This window comes from Phasianus colchicus, chromosome 13 (genome assembly GCF_987193195.1).
Source record: "Phasianus colchicus chromosome 13, bPhaCol1.hap1.1, whole genome shotgun sequence".
NCBI classification, from domain to species: Eukaryota; Metazoa; Chordata; class Aves; order Galliformes; family Phasianidae; genus Phasianus; species Phasianus colchicus.
The window spans coordinates 17,229,539-17,244,846 of record NC_143448.1 but is presented as its reverse complement, the minus strand read 5'-3'; the positions used below and the strand labels follow the sequence as shown (position 1 = coordinate 17,244,846).

Sequence of the window (15,308 nt, the reverse complement as noted above, 5' to 3'; positions counted from 1 at the left end):
AAGCTCTGTCATGACATCACAGAGCTGTGAAAATTTCCTATTGTAATGTTGGCCCTAGACCTACATTTAAAGATACATAATCCCCAAGAGGCTTAATTCAGAGTTAAATCTGATCCATCTTCCAACTACCCTGCAGCCTACGCACAAGCTTCCTGCTCCAGCTTCCAAGAAGCAATCCTCTCTCCTTCCAGCAGTACGTATTTTGCATTGCATTTCTCCTGCTGCTCCCCAGATTATCTACCTTTAAAGAATAACCATCAACTTGGCATTAAGAGCACTCATGGATCCTTTAAATAACTCGAAAGCCTGCTGGCAAGCTCCATATCTGCCACAGATGAAGAACAGTGTGAAAATACTCTCAAATTCTGAATTTCAACTGTCTTCCACCTGCAGCTAATAGTAGAAAAGCAGATGGAAAATGACAGTCTCTCCTGCAGGGGGTTGAAGAGGAGGAGACTTTGTAGAACTCTTGGGAGAAACAAATCCACCTCTACCACCTTTCCACTTTCCCACCACTGCTTTCAGACCTCTGCTTAGAATGGAAAAACAAGGCAGTAAACCTGGGGAGTACTGATGGATCTGTTCCATTTTGCAATTCACAACTGCAACCAAATCTGACCATATGCCAGACACATATAATATGTTACTAAACCTATCAAAATGTTGTAATTAAAGGTTTGGAACTAAACTCAAAACATTCTTATGTAATATAAAAAAGCTGCTACACACCAGAATCAGATACAACTGGAGTTCTGAGCTCCTGTTATCACAATATAAAGAGACCCTTCCCTTTGCCTCCCTCTAAACTAAAATTGTGACACATTAGAACATTCTACAAACACTCTGCAGATGTAGTTTCTTTTAAAAGGGTCTATCACTTTTCCAGTGTATTTGTTTCTTTCCTACAAGCTGAGAGTACTGGATGAGCCCACTGAAGTTGGCAGGGATTGAATTCCCCTGTCTCAAGTACATGCCTCCCAAAGTTCTGTCAAACACCTCTTTTAGAGCAACACTCCCAGGATTTCTTAACAGTCATTTGAAACACCAATAAAATCGACAATAAAACTGAAATGCCTTTTTAAACTAATCCCTATAATTTGATTACAATAGTGTGAAATGTCTGCATTCCAGCAAATTTTATGCCATTTTGAACAAAGAGTTCCATCAATGACATCATCTTTAAATTCTCAATGCTAACTGCATCTGTTTGTATCACAAATTACAGAATGATAATTAACAAATAAATCCTCACCAAAAAATTTTGTTTTCCATAGCACAGTAATAAAAGCAGAAGCACTTTTCCAGCTCTATAACTGACTGCCATAACCAATCAAGCAAACATCTTAAATAAGCAAACAAAAGCAGCAGCAACACAACACATTCCAAAAGGAGAAAAATACTCTTGGAGGACTCCAAAGGATCACAATGCCTGACCTGCAAGCTCTTTCCATGTGGACTGTTGGGTTTTTTTGCTGTGCTCTCCCTTAAGCACTTCCAAAACTTTACCCCCTGCCTGGAATGCAATCTCTGCTGCTGTTCCAGTGCAGCCACACAAACCCTCTCCAGAGGAGCACACATTACACAGCACTTGTCCTAGAAAAGTGGGTAGAAATAGCACTGCTCATGCATCATTATCTTGGCATCACCTGTGCAATGAGAAAGCTAGGAAAATGAAGTGTCAACTCTTGCTTTCAAGCAGCATTAAATTGGCTTTCATCTGATAACCAACAGCTTCAGATCTTGCAGTCAAATTAGTTTCAATTGCAAACGCTCCCACTTCAACGGCTTCTCCACAGGAGTAAAAAAGAAAATTAAAAAAAATGCAGTTTTTACTTGCTGGTGGCAAAAAATAATTCAACTCTATCTAAGCAGAAGGCATAACGAGTAAAAACTAGTTCACATATACATAAACTATTCAGTTATTTCACGTATCCCATAACTACACAATCTTGCTCATGGAGATGTCTAATACTAAGTATGCTTTGTGCAAGTTCTCAGGATAAGCTCAAGCAGAGGAAGGAATTGACCCCTGCAGACAGTGGTGGCAACAGAAGGCTGTGTGTATGAGCACACCTGGTGTCATCAGTAGAGCAAATGCTCTTAAATAAGCCATCCCAGCAGTATGTAAAGTGCTTCTCTCACACCCTTTACTTCACCCACACACGTGGTCAGGTTTTCTTGAAAAGGGAAAGACAACCTTTCTTCAGCTCTCCTTCCTTTTGAGGCTGAAATCCATTAAGTCTTATCTTAGTACATGGACCATCACTTGTTTGATACGAAGCCTTCTGATCTTTCAAACCCCATGAAACACATTGCTTAAAAAACACCAGACAAAATGGGCAAGCTCCCATATTCAGGAGCTAAGATTGACCACTGGTCGTCTTCACGGCTGTATCACAGTCAAAACAGCAGTATTTTAGGCAAATAAGTTTCTGGAAAGAAAAATGCTATGCCAATATATCCTCTAGAAAGACTGAACAAAAAAAATCCCCCAAACTATGAAATATTAAATTGTCTATTTTTGTAAAAAAGAACTACAGAAATAAGGTTGTTTTAGGGCAGAGGGGCTGCACATAAATGCTTTTAACACTTGAAAACCCAATGAATTGTGAGCAAACTTAGCCCAGCTTTGAGACCTTTATCACTAGCCTGGAGCTTGGAACTAGAACATGAACAAATGCAGGCAGTGCCTGGAGAAAGATTTGAGCTAGGTAAATGTAGGTCAGCAGAGACCATGAGTCAGTGCAACTCTGCCTTCCTACCATTTAAGCAATCATAGGCTTAAGAAGATAAATAAATAAGAATGCCAACACTGCATGACTGTGCTCTCCCTTTTTTGTCAGTTAGGATTTCTTGGACCTTATTACAGAACCCCTACAGCTAAAGGAAGTTTGGCATTTTTCACACGTCTCTGACTAGTACGAACACAAGCTGACCAACTTATCATGAAGACTCTATTTCAAATATTCACAAAAGCAGAGCAGGCTGTGCCCTTCCATTACTACTAGCTTTCATCAACGATGTAACATTTTAAGTAAGAACAATGCACTGATCTGTAATCATAAAGATATCTGCCAAAACTCTGTCATCTTATACCAAAACCAATTCTGTTCATGTACTCGCCTCTTTTTGTTACCAAAAATAAGGTACTTACTGGAATTCTTGCATTTCAAACAAACAGCAGCTGCTACAAAGAGTAACTAGCTTGAAGAAGCTGGCTATAGTTAGGGAGGAAAAGGTGGAGTAGAATAAAAATCATCCCATCACCTTACACAGACATCATTTACTTTATGAGAGCAGCATACCCTCCACACCCATGGGAAGACTCATTATCTTCCATCCTCCAAAGCAGGGCAGTTTCAGCAATGCCACCTCCATATTTCTCATTCACAGCTTTTCCCTCTGAAGATTTTTCTTCTGCAAAGAAGAAAGAGGCTCCAAACCAACAGCCACTACTTTATTTTTTAAGTAATGCTAGAACAGAGGTGAAGATTTTGTTTTTAATGAGAGCAATGCACTTTTATCATTTACTTGGGAACCCAAAGCAATCACCCAGTGGCAGGAGGGCTGTAGCCTCACTTCACAGAGCTCTTACTTATTTGCTAACACCAGCTCCAAGCTGGTTGATAGCAATTAGCAGACATCGAGCCCAATGCTCTGCTTGCACTGAACATGTTATTGCATGAGTGTGCAAATTCTGAACTTTTCCAATAACGAAAACAAAAAATAATCTGATTTATGATAGCACAACAAGCACTGCAGAGTGAAGCTGGAACATGAAGTTGTTCTAGAATACAGCCAGCCTAACTACTATTTTGTTGTAAGTGAGACAGTCAAAACAACCTCTTACTAATTTTATCTAATACTTCCCAGCAGAAATACCTCAGTGTTAGCCCTTGTTCTTCTCTGCCAGACTATAATCATTAGGGCTGTAACCTTTGTGCAGGATACCTACAGCAGAACGAAGCTCTGAGAGCACAGTAAAATTGGTTTTACATCTGGAGAATGATGTTTTGGCCACATTAAATAGCAAATTGTCTTTGAACAGCTCACACAAGCCCACCCAAATTCCAGACATACGATGTAAATTGGTATTTCCCTGAAGTTTACAAAAGCTTTATTCAGCAGGTATTTTAGCAACTGAGATTTTGGAAGGATCATTTCCAAGCAAGCTTCTTTCCACTTGTGGAAGAACAAGCAGCACATGTGCTCTCCCTCCTAACAGCTTAAGTTTGTAGCATGGAGGAAGCAGCACATTCCAAGCCAGGCAAGGCAGGATGCCCATGGCTACCAGAACAAAGGCAGGCTACAGTGGAAGGGCTGCCAGCCAGCCAGCACCAAAGGTGCTTGACAGCACTCAGGCAGCAGAAAGCTTTTCATTCTTTTGTGTTTACTGTACCTGCTCTTACCTCGTAGGCAACTCTTATCCTTCAAACTTTCAATTTAACATAAGAAGAACACAAAACCAAACACCTGGTACCTCTAAACCTGGGCAAGGCTGTTAAGGTTACTGAAGAATTTTAAAAGAAGGCAGAGATATGGGGGGAAAATCTCCCTAGTTTTAAGAAACTAAACACGTTTGAATATAAGCACATTTTAAAGTGGTTTAAGGAGATTACAATTGGCTTGATGAGACCAAGGAGGAGGAAACAAGTGTTAAATGGATCACAGGATCAGAAGTTATCAGTGGGGACAGGACAGAAGGAAAAACGGAAAGAAGTCATCTGTGTCTGTCAGACCACTCTCCTCTCCGAAAGCTGAAGTATCACCCAAAACTCTGGAACTGCACAAGTGCATGACTGTCAGAAGTGTCTGGAACCCAACCACAGCAGCCTGCATCTCAGCTCATGCTTCTTTCCCTCGTGAATTGCTCTATGAGCTCTTACAGCCAATGCCCTTTACAATGCAGTTACAGGTGCACACCTTGCAGACGCTGCCAGTGAGACTCCAGTGGAACAATATTATTTAAGATAAGGAAATTACACCAAAAGGTTACACTTCTCAAATAGAGTGCTCAAATGCACAGCTGCATAAAAATGAAGACAGCTTGTATCTTGAGTCCCATTCATTTGTGTGCATTCAATACATTCTTTGCTCATTTCTACTGTTCACATCTTCTCAAAGGAATAATACTTCACAAGATCGATACAGACCCATCCCAGGGGATGATGTTACACCAGGCACAGATCTTCCAATTTGTCAAGCAAGCTAAAACACACACTGGGAAATAAAGAAATGTGGGAAAAGAATGGACAGCTTCTTCATAACTGCTGTGGTGAAAAAATACAATCTATCCTTAACAGCAGTAGAGCTGAACAAGTCACTCACACAACGCTTTTCACAAGCAATTACTCAAGGTAGGATTTAAGGTGGCTAAGATTAGGCGAGGTAAAAATTAGCTGTCTGGACTCTAACCTGACAAGGAACACAGATTAGCAGTTCAGAAGGCAACTGAGCCCACCCAGCAGGGCTGCTAGGACTCCTCTGAAGGCCTGACATAGCATTCAGTGATGCAGTCTGCAATGCTGAGTGCTTACAACTGTGGTTGTGTGAGACTTCACCTGGGAAGTTTAATATGAACCTATACACACCATGCAAAGTCCAATCAAAACCACACCGACCACCAAAAATAAGAGAGTGAGACAATGCAGAAGCTAATGGTACTCTGAGCCTACATGGGGACAGCTACCTGGCAAGGCACCACGCATGTAACAGTGGCAGTAAGAGAAAGCACTGCTTGACCATCAAAACCAAGTACCATCTGCTGCACTGCATTCTCCATAGGCACAGCTTTTGCTCTCCTCTTTCTCTTGCCATAATCCCAATCCAACCTTTTCTCCTGGGCCAGCCCTGGCACACACTGAACAGATCAGAAAGATAATTCTCCTCAGCCAGAGAAAGCTATCCAAGCAGGTTCTTCGTGCTGGGGGTGGGGTCAGAGGTGAGGAGCCTGTACAAAGTAAAAGATCCAAGAGATTGGGAGCAAGGAGTGACACTTTGCCCTCTGCAGCTGCACACTGCCAAAAACAGGTTATAACCTCACAGAGAAACAGCTGAAAATGAAACAGCAATGTGGAGAAAAAAAAAATGAAGATCAGTAAATGACACAAGGTGTTCATTAAAGTAAAACATGCCTAACCACATTAAAAACGTTACCTCTCCAATATTTTTAAGCTCTCTAACTGTTGATGTTTGACAGTAATTGAGCAGAGAGGTTCTTACTCGGTTGTCTCTCTGCAGGAGCTCAGGTCCCTTCCATCAGCTCATTGGATGACAAATGTGCTGCTGGCAGACAGAAACTGAAGACACAAGTATTGTTTTGATTCTCAGTACACATGCAGCCATCCATCTCCTCTCCCATCCTGACACGTGAGCAGTGGCAGGCAGAAACCTGAGAGAATGCAGCACTGCCCATGGCAGCAACTTCTATTTTGCAGGGGTACTGAAGTTAAACAGAAAACTGGGACACCATGAATGTGCCATCTCCTTCAGGGACAGTTTAACTGCTTAAGTACTTGCAACACAATTTTATATACAAGACAGTTGTTAAAACAAATTCACAGACTAATATAACGCTACAACTAAATCACGGATTGTAAGGATGTGAAACATCCTTATTTTTAAATGGCAGCCTTAAAAACCGGATGCGACTGTGGCAGCAGTTTTACTGAGTGATAATAACACTGTTGTTATTAAAACCATTCTTAGGTAGCTTGTAGCAAAAGAACATCGCTGGCAGTGATGTAGCATCACATCTTCCCTTACATGAAGTCTCCTGGTAGCACCCAGCTTCTCTTTTGCACAAATGAGCAGAACACCAACCCAGCACCCCCACAGCCCTGCTCAGGCCTTCACCTCTGCAACCTCGGCATCTCCATCCTCTCCCCAGCAAAGCAAAGGAGGTGAAACACTTCCAGGAACCCCACAAAAAGAGCAGCAGGTGCCACCTGATCTGCAGTGCTGGAGCAGCCCAGCAGCACGCTGAAACCCAACCCTCACACTGCAGCCTGCACACTGTGCATTTATCGTACTTTCCGCTTCCCAACAGCACCAATTTAAGCAGTTTTAGAAAGAATGCACTAACATGAGTATATGTTGACTTCCTCAGTCCCAAATGCAGTAAAAAAGAATGCTTGGAAATCATAAAAGCATTCAGTAAATACAATTAGGCACTCACACTATTGTCTGAATGGGCTGTTTTGTAAATACAGACAGAAAATACAAACCGAGTTTCCAATTACTGGTCTGCCATTATCAAATATTGCAATTTTGGCTTCTCAGTGAGCAGATCAGGGTGTTGGTTTCTGAAACTTGAAGGCAGCCTTCAAAGATAACACAATAAGCTTTTGTGCACTAATCACAGGCATTTTTTAAGGGCCGTCATAAAATGAATTTGAAGCACAAACAGTAATAAAAAAAAATTGGCACGCAAAGCAAACTGCTATAAAACACCTCAGTTCTCAGCTAAGCCTGAAGATTTTAAGCTACAAAACTCAGAGTTCAGACTAACTGAAATCAAGCTACCGTGGGAATCCTGCATGCCCACACTGCAGGCAGCCCGGCATACAGCCACGAGCTGCTTAGGGCAGCAATGGGATCTTCCCAACCCAGCACAGCCTTCAAGCACAGTACCAGCCATTACCAGCAGCACCACAAAGCATGCTAAAAACATCATGCACAACTGCCCTCCTCATTCCAGGAGTCAGTGCTGACGAAATGTCTGAGAGATCTTTATTTTAAGGACACAATTACAGCAAATAATGGCTTTTACATGACAATCATTAGCTCTAAGTGTAATACACACCCATCACCCTCATCCTCTCCATTTAAGACAACGTTGAAACACCAGCTCTGCCCCTTGCAGTCCCTTCTGACACACAGGAACAAGAGTGACCACCTCAATCCAGTGTGATGTGGGATAAAATTCAAAAGTCTTAGAATGCCAGCTTGTCGCCATGGGCAAAGCCAACAGCTTTATTTCTGCTCTGAAAGCTGACAATTCCTCTTTCACCCTTTTTAAGATTCTGCTGTGCCAACATTCTTTGTCAGTTGCAGACGCAGGATGATAATTTTATGTATCTCACTACTGAAGTATATTAACAGTGCAAACAGTTTTACAAACGCTTTCTTGTTGTCTCATTTTTGTGAGGACCTTTCATTATCTGCAATTCACAGAAGCTTAACCTGTGAAGGGACCACAGCCTGTGATCACAGCTTATAGCCAAGAAAATAATACAGATAATTGCCTAAATAAGTTGTCGTTGACTTTGTTTTTTTATAACCATTAACTGCAGTGTCCCATAGAACCTTTTGAACAGTGGCAGCTTTGGTTTTGTATCCTGAAGGCAGCAAAAGAACAGCAAGTGAGGTTTCCCATGTTTTATGGACAGTTACAGCAGTTCTTTCTTTAGTAACAACCAGCTATTATTAGAGACCGTATGATTCAATGGATAGACCAAGGTTGACTGAACTCAAGAGAAATAGATTGTTCTTACAATTCAGCCGTTAACTTGTGCTGACCATGACTCTTTCTCCCTCTCTGCTCTATTTCCCCTCTCCTTTTATCACACCGTGGTCCAAAAACACTGAGTATAATCAATCTAATCGTCTATTGCTACCATTAAGCCATGCAGTGTTTTCCATCTGCCTCTTCACCCATCCCACTTCTTGCAGCAAGACACAAGGAGAAGGTCAGTATCTCACCTCCACCTCCCCTTTATTCCTGCCAGCAGTTCCCCCACTCCCACTCTGTGAAGAGTTAGCATTAAATTCATTTCCCCCTTTAAAACTAATGTGATCCTGACCAACCACACAGCAGGTGCTGCAGGAACTTCAGCAAAAAACCCAGAGAGAGAATCCCACATTTGGCAGCACAGCACTGAGCACTGCCTTTGCACAGAGGTCGGTGCGAGTGAAGGGCTCACTCCTGCCATGTGACAGCAGGGATCCACACTGCATCTCAGGGTTCTCTGTGCTAATATCAGCTGGTTTTAAGCCAACCTCAAACACGTGTGTTTTCGCAACAGTCTAAAGAGCAAACGATATAGAGGTCCCCACTGAGATAGCTATGTGCATATGGCAAAGCTGCTGAGCACCCACAACACTGCTAACATTACCTTGACACTGTAAGATCACCATAGGGAACACGTTGCTACACTACTTATGAAGGAATCCCAACTCCAATAAGACAAAACATTTTCATGACAAAAGCCTCTGCCTCCTTGCACGAAGGATACACGATTTCTGGGTTTTAAATTACACTTGTAAGTCCGCCAGCCTGCAAATTTGGTAGGGAGAAGCGATGCAGGCAGCCCGTGAATCACTGCAGCAGGCTCTGAATGTACAAAAAAACATGCCTGCTGCACTGAGGGAATGCAGCACTGCTATTTCTGCTGCTATGCTCAGTTCAGTTCAAACAAAGAGGGAAAAAAAGAAGTCTTCCATACACAGAATTCTTTGAAAAAAGACTTTTTAAAATGCGTCTTTTCTCAGGGCCTTTAGAGACGTTCCTCTATCTAGATAGGACATTCTCCTCTTCCACCTCAAAGCCAAACCCCAATCATTGTATCAAACCGTTACCCAACCCTTAAGTGATTTTCCACTTTGTGCTAACGTTACATGCAGCGAAGCTGACCCACGTGCCTTTCTTCCCAAACCTAATCCCAAGACAAACAACACACAATGCTTCTTTAAAACTACCGTGCATTAATTCCAATACAATACTGCAAACAGCCAAATTCCCAAAAGCACTTTTGTAAATTTCAGTTTATACCATGTTAACTCTTGTGACCATAGTGTAAACCTAAGAATGCTTTTCTTCAGTTTGTGTCAACCTTTGTTATGCTTTTCCATGAGGTGTATGCTGTCAGTGAGCCTCACACAATCACTTGGTCAGCACTACTGTGATTTAAGCCACCTCCTGCCCAGCTATAGGTTAAAGAACCTGACCTCGTGACGTGTGCTGAGGATTAATAGATCATAGAATGGCCTGGGTTGAAAAGGACCACAGCGATCATCCAGTTCCAACCCCCTGCTATGTGCAGGGTTGCCAACCAGCAGACCAAGCTGCCCAGAGCTACATCCAGCCTGGCCTTGAATGCCTGCAGGGATGGAGCATCCACAGCCTCCTTGGGCAACCTGTTCCAGTGCCTCACCACCCTCTGGGTGAAAAACTTCCTCCTAATATCCAACCTAAACCTCCCTGTCTCAGTTTAAAACCATTCCCCCTTGTCCCCTATCACTATCCACCCTCATAAACAGCCATTCCCCCTCCTGTTTATACGCTCACTTCAAGTATTGGAAGGCCACAATGAGGTCTCCCCAGAGCCTTTTCTTCTCCAAGCTAAACAAGCCCAGTTCCCTCAACCTTGCTTCGCAAGAGAGGTGCTCCAGCCCTCTGATCATCTTAGCAGCCCTCTTCTAGACTCATTCCAAGAGCTCTGCATCTTTCTTGTACTGAGGTCCCCAGATCTTACGCTGTCAAACAAGGAGGAAAAGTTCTTAAACGTATTTAAAATGTCAAGAACATCTGCAATTAAATTAGACGTTAGGGAGTCAAATAAAGAATGAAAAGGACTAATGTACTTCAATGTTTTACTGTGAGAGACTTAATGAATATATCACCATGAGCACTGGTCTGGCAAAATCCTTTTAAAGTGTTTTAAAAACAATCCACATGGCACCATTATTGGGAATAATGTTTAAAATACAGAGTTAAACCTATAAATCACAATTTCATAAATCAAAGTTTATAAACCCTATTTTAAATTATTAACTTCTTCATTATGGAGTGTTTGTGTATATATATGTACACACACACTTTTTTTTTTTTATACCATGAAGCATAACTCTTTGTTCCATAATCCCGGGTTGTATGTTTAATGATCACACATAAACCACCTCCATGGAAAACCGCAGTTCCAGCATGTTTAATTCTTTGGAAATGAACATCTACATTGCTGAAATGGCATTAGAGTGACAAATGACTATAATCCAGTGGCCCCAGGCCAGCAAGTTCTATTACAACAGCTTTGCCCGTTTTGTACTACACAGCATGTTGTGCATATAGCACTGAGCAGCAATCAGACAGCATAGTTTACCTATAAGCAAAACCCCACTTAACTTCACAGCTATTTTACCAGCTATGCAAATGGAGAAAGCAGTGTGTCTGCATGACTGCCAAAAAAAGTTTATTTATTAATAAGCAAGTAGTAAGTTCCATTCTAAAATGTCTCACTATCAGGGCTATAAATTAAAACTCACAGAATGTATAGGAGTGATTCACGAAAGGCGTGGATTTCTTTCTATTATTTGCATGCTGCCACACACCCGCCACGCACTTCCAAATTTAAGCTCTATGTCAGGTTTCCCAGACTTCCTTTTTAAAGCCAAGCAGCCCACACTCACACGCCGTACTACAGGGATTCACCATTCACATTTCAGAGAGACAAATGATACCTCCTGGCTACCTAACTCAGCTCTGTCTGCAGCCTGAGCTCTGGGGAGCATGGAAGCCCAGGATGGTTCCATCAGCAACAGCTCTGGCAGCAGGACCTTCCCAACCAGTCCTGTGTCATGAAAGAGGGACTCCTAAAACAGAAAAAAGGAGCCACCAATCCACCTTCTTCATCATCAGACCTTCAGAACACCAAAACTCAACTGAGCACAACAGCAGAAGGCAATGCCCCTCCTGCAACACACTGTGTTCTGAGTGCCCCCACCCAAGCCACAGCTTTCCATCCATTTTAGGAACTTGACCGACAGGATCCACACTGCCCTCTCTTCCAGCATATCTTTCTGCCTGCAAGGACACTAGACACATCTGCACAGACACAAGGACAACACAAGGAACTCCTCCAGCTGTAGAATAGCCTTTTTTTTTTTTTGGAGACGCTGATTTCCCAATCACCACCACTCACAAACCTCAGGCCATACACTGCAGAGATGATACATGCCTGCAGACTTTTTCACCCCTCCAGAGCGAGCTCCAGCCTCAGGCACCCCACAGCACCATGTGCAGAGCTGGCTGCGCTCAGGAGCCAGGTTCCAGTTATTCTGGTTGCCAGGCCTGGGTGAGCATGAGCTGCTCATAAGCTTGTTCGGCTCCTTCTGAACACAAGCCCTACTGGTTTTTACTGGTGCTGGTTCTGGGGGCAACATGGGGCACTTCAAATGACAGCGAGTTAATCTGACACCACCCGAACGGTGAGAGAGCAAAACAAGCATAAATGATTCATTCTGCTACGGTATCCTTTCTTCTGCTTACCTTGTTTTCACAAGATTTGCAAATGAAGTGTCTGCATTAATGCACTCTATCAAAACGATAGGAAAGAGGCTAAAACAACTCTTCAGTATTACTGTTCCAAACAGGGAAACATTTCAGTTTTTCTTTTAAATGTCCTTCATGAGAAATGGTTTCCACTATGCTCAGGGTTAATCGGCTCCCCCTCTGCAGCACCACGCAGAACCTGTAGTGATACAACTGGTTTGTGTCTTGCTTGCCTCCAGAATTTTGAATACACTCAGAATACGCCCAGAAAACCAACAGCAACACTTAAATATCTCATTAAATGATTATGAAATAATGGCATGGAATACAGAGGTACGAGCGACTGGCATTATCTGAACTGTGTTACCTCACTCTGATGCGCCCGCAGACTAGCTGGCCTTCCACGTTTAATCCCTCCTTTGAAAATATACTATAGGGTCATGTTCCATGAATCATCTGTTAGAATGTGCAAAGCGACCGACGGAGTGCTTCTGCACACTGTTACATGAACCCATCCACTGGCAGAAACCCTACAGTGCGTTTTAACTATTTAGAGAGACTTTTCACTCACGTGGCAGAGCAAATGTCTCAACAACGGTGTGCTCCAATGAATCACGTGAGAAAACTCCAGCCCAGAATGCAGCACTGTGACACGAACACTGCAACTAAACTACAGAATCATAGAATGACCTGGGTTGAAAATGACCATCTAGTTTCAACCCCCTGTTATGTGCAGGGTTGCCAACCAGCAGACCAGGCTGCCCAGAGCCACATCCAGCCTGGCCTTGAATGCTTCCAGGGATGGGGCATCCACAACCCCCTTGGGCAACCTGTTCCAGTGCCCCACCACCCTCTGAGTGAAGAAACTACGTGGTCTTGTGCTTAGAATACAGCACTTCAGCAAAACAATTTCATTTTTTCTACTGGTCTTCAATACTGCCATCCTAAAATAAAAGGAAATGTAAAATTGCTAATCTTATCTTCAGATTCTCCATCCCAGAGACCAGAACATTACTACCTTCCTTCAGCAAAACAGCAGTGTATTGCTCTAGTATAGACATCCATTTGAACCTCTCTTGCACCACTTAAATAAGCTGTTTAAATTAGAGAGGAAAAAAGAAAAATAATGACTCAAAATTAACTGTAAGATAACTGACAGATTCACTTCCTGAATTATTTATAAACTTAAACTGCAATCTTCACAAGACCAAAATATCTCTTTTTACCTAAAAAGTGCTTCGATTTAAAAAAGACAGCACACAGCAGCAAGTTGCTACTAAAGATGAACGTACGATCTACTTTTAATTGCAGCTCTGCAGTGCTTCACCCTAAACCAAATCATCAGCTCAGCTCTCCTCTTTCATTTCAAGGTACAGCAACTTAATTAAGTACAGACACAAAAATTTCCTTCATTCTTCTAAATTGAGAAAAATCTGCAACAAAAATGTCAGTCTTATCGAAGCGATACAGGCACTGCTGCCTGTGCTGAAGGGAGAGAAGGCAGTGAGCAGAACAGCCCCTGCTTGGGACATTTAATCTTTTTGATATACGCTGCATTCTAATTATCATTAATTAGGGCAGACGATGTACGGAACTGTGCTTCTTTCAGGTTGAAAGGAAAGCTAAAGGACACGAAATGTTGCAATCCCAGGCCATCACACTGCATTTGAAACAAACTCCAGACACATGGCTGCCCTGAGAACACCCACCTACCAGACCCAGGTCCTGCTCCTTTGCTCAAGCATAAAGAAAGCTGGACAAGAAATACCAGGAATACAATTTTCACCAATTACACGCTTTTCTTTTGAGGAAAACAATCAGCCAGTGCTGCCAACACACGACTCCACTGCGTGCATACTGCAGTCACCCCGTGTTAAAGCACAGAATACCAGATGATGCATCGATGTGTTTCAAACGCTCCGATTCCACAGAAGAATTCCCCACCAGAAAGCACGTGCTTTAACAGCAGGATTCATTTTAAACGCCAAGTTCCCTAAACTTTACCATTCACCAAAACCAAACTCGCTGCGAGTTCACCATAAGCGCACCGCAGCGCGCCAGACGCTGCCTCTGGTTGCAGTGGAGAAAAAAAGAAAAAAAAAAAAGGGGGGGGGAAGAAAAAAAAAAAAAAAAAAGTGTTACAAAGGCAATAAGAAACGCACCCGACCGCTGCGTGCCATGCTGGCCGCACACCCAGCAGCTCGAGGAGCCCCGGCCGGCAGCGCAGCTCAATGGGTGCGGGTGGGAAAAGCGGCCCCACCCCCCTTCTCCCCCCCCTCCTTCCCGGCCCTTTGCACCCCAAAGCGCGGCGTGTTCGGCCGGGGGGGGGGGAGGAGAGGGGGGAGGGGGAAGGATTACTTTACAAATCTCCTTATTCCCTTCCCATTATAGAATCGCTTCCAGGCTGCCTTCCTCCTCTTTGCCCCCTTCCGAAAAAAAGCCCGATCTACGGAACCTCCCCCCCCAATCAAACCCCCCCACCCAACCCCCTCCCCGAAGGTGGGGATCGGCACCGATTCCATCCCGCCCAGAGCTCCGCCGGGCCGCCTCCCGCTCCCCGCCCCGCTCCTTCCCCTCCCCGAGCACTGCTGCCCCCCCTCCCCCCCCGGGGCCGCCCCCAGCACGCGGGGCCGCTCGCTAGGGCGGTGGGAGCGCCGAGGCCCGGCCGCCAGCGGAGCCCCCCCGCCGCGCCGAGGAGATTCAATGAAGCTGCAGAATCACCCTGGGCCTACTCCCGGCCACCACGCTCCCCCCCTCGGCGAGCCGCGCCGCGGGGCCCAGCCGCCCAATAGAGCCGCCTAGGAGACCCCGAGGCTCCCAGAGCTAGGAAGAAGGGACCGGCCGGTACCTGAGCGCCGTTCACGGCCATGATGGCCCGCTTCCGTAGGGAGCTCGGCGTCTCCCGTGCGCCTCACGCTGCTGCCCCCGCCGCCGCCATCTTCTCTCTCGCACGCACCAGCCGGGCGGGCAGGCGGCGCGCACTGCGCCTGCGCACAGCTCCGGATGGGAGGGGCGGGGCGGGGCGGAGTGGCTTGTGCGC

The 15,308-nt window shown here is 44.3% G+C and overlaps 1 protein-coding gene across 1 annotated transcript in view; it reads right to left on the bottom strand.

Annotated features, from left to right (window-relative positions):
* USP10 (ubiquitin specific peptidase 10) overlaps positions 1 to 15,266 on the bottom strand; it is a 45,011-nt gene extending 29,745 nt beyond the window's left edge. The window contains exon 1 of the mRNA XM_031615467.2: positions 15,117 to 15,266. Coding sequence (XP_031471327.2) covers positions 15,117 to 15,137 — 21 coding nt within the window. The 5' untranslated portion in view covers positions 15,138 to 15,266. The remainder of the gene's footprint in view (positions 1 to 15,116) is intronic.
* Between the last annotated feature and the right edge of the window lie 42 nt (positions 15,267 to 15,308).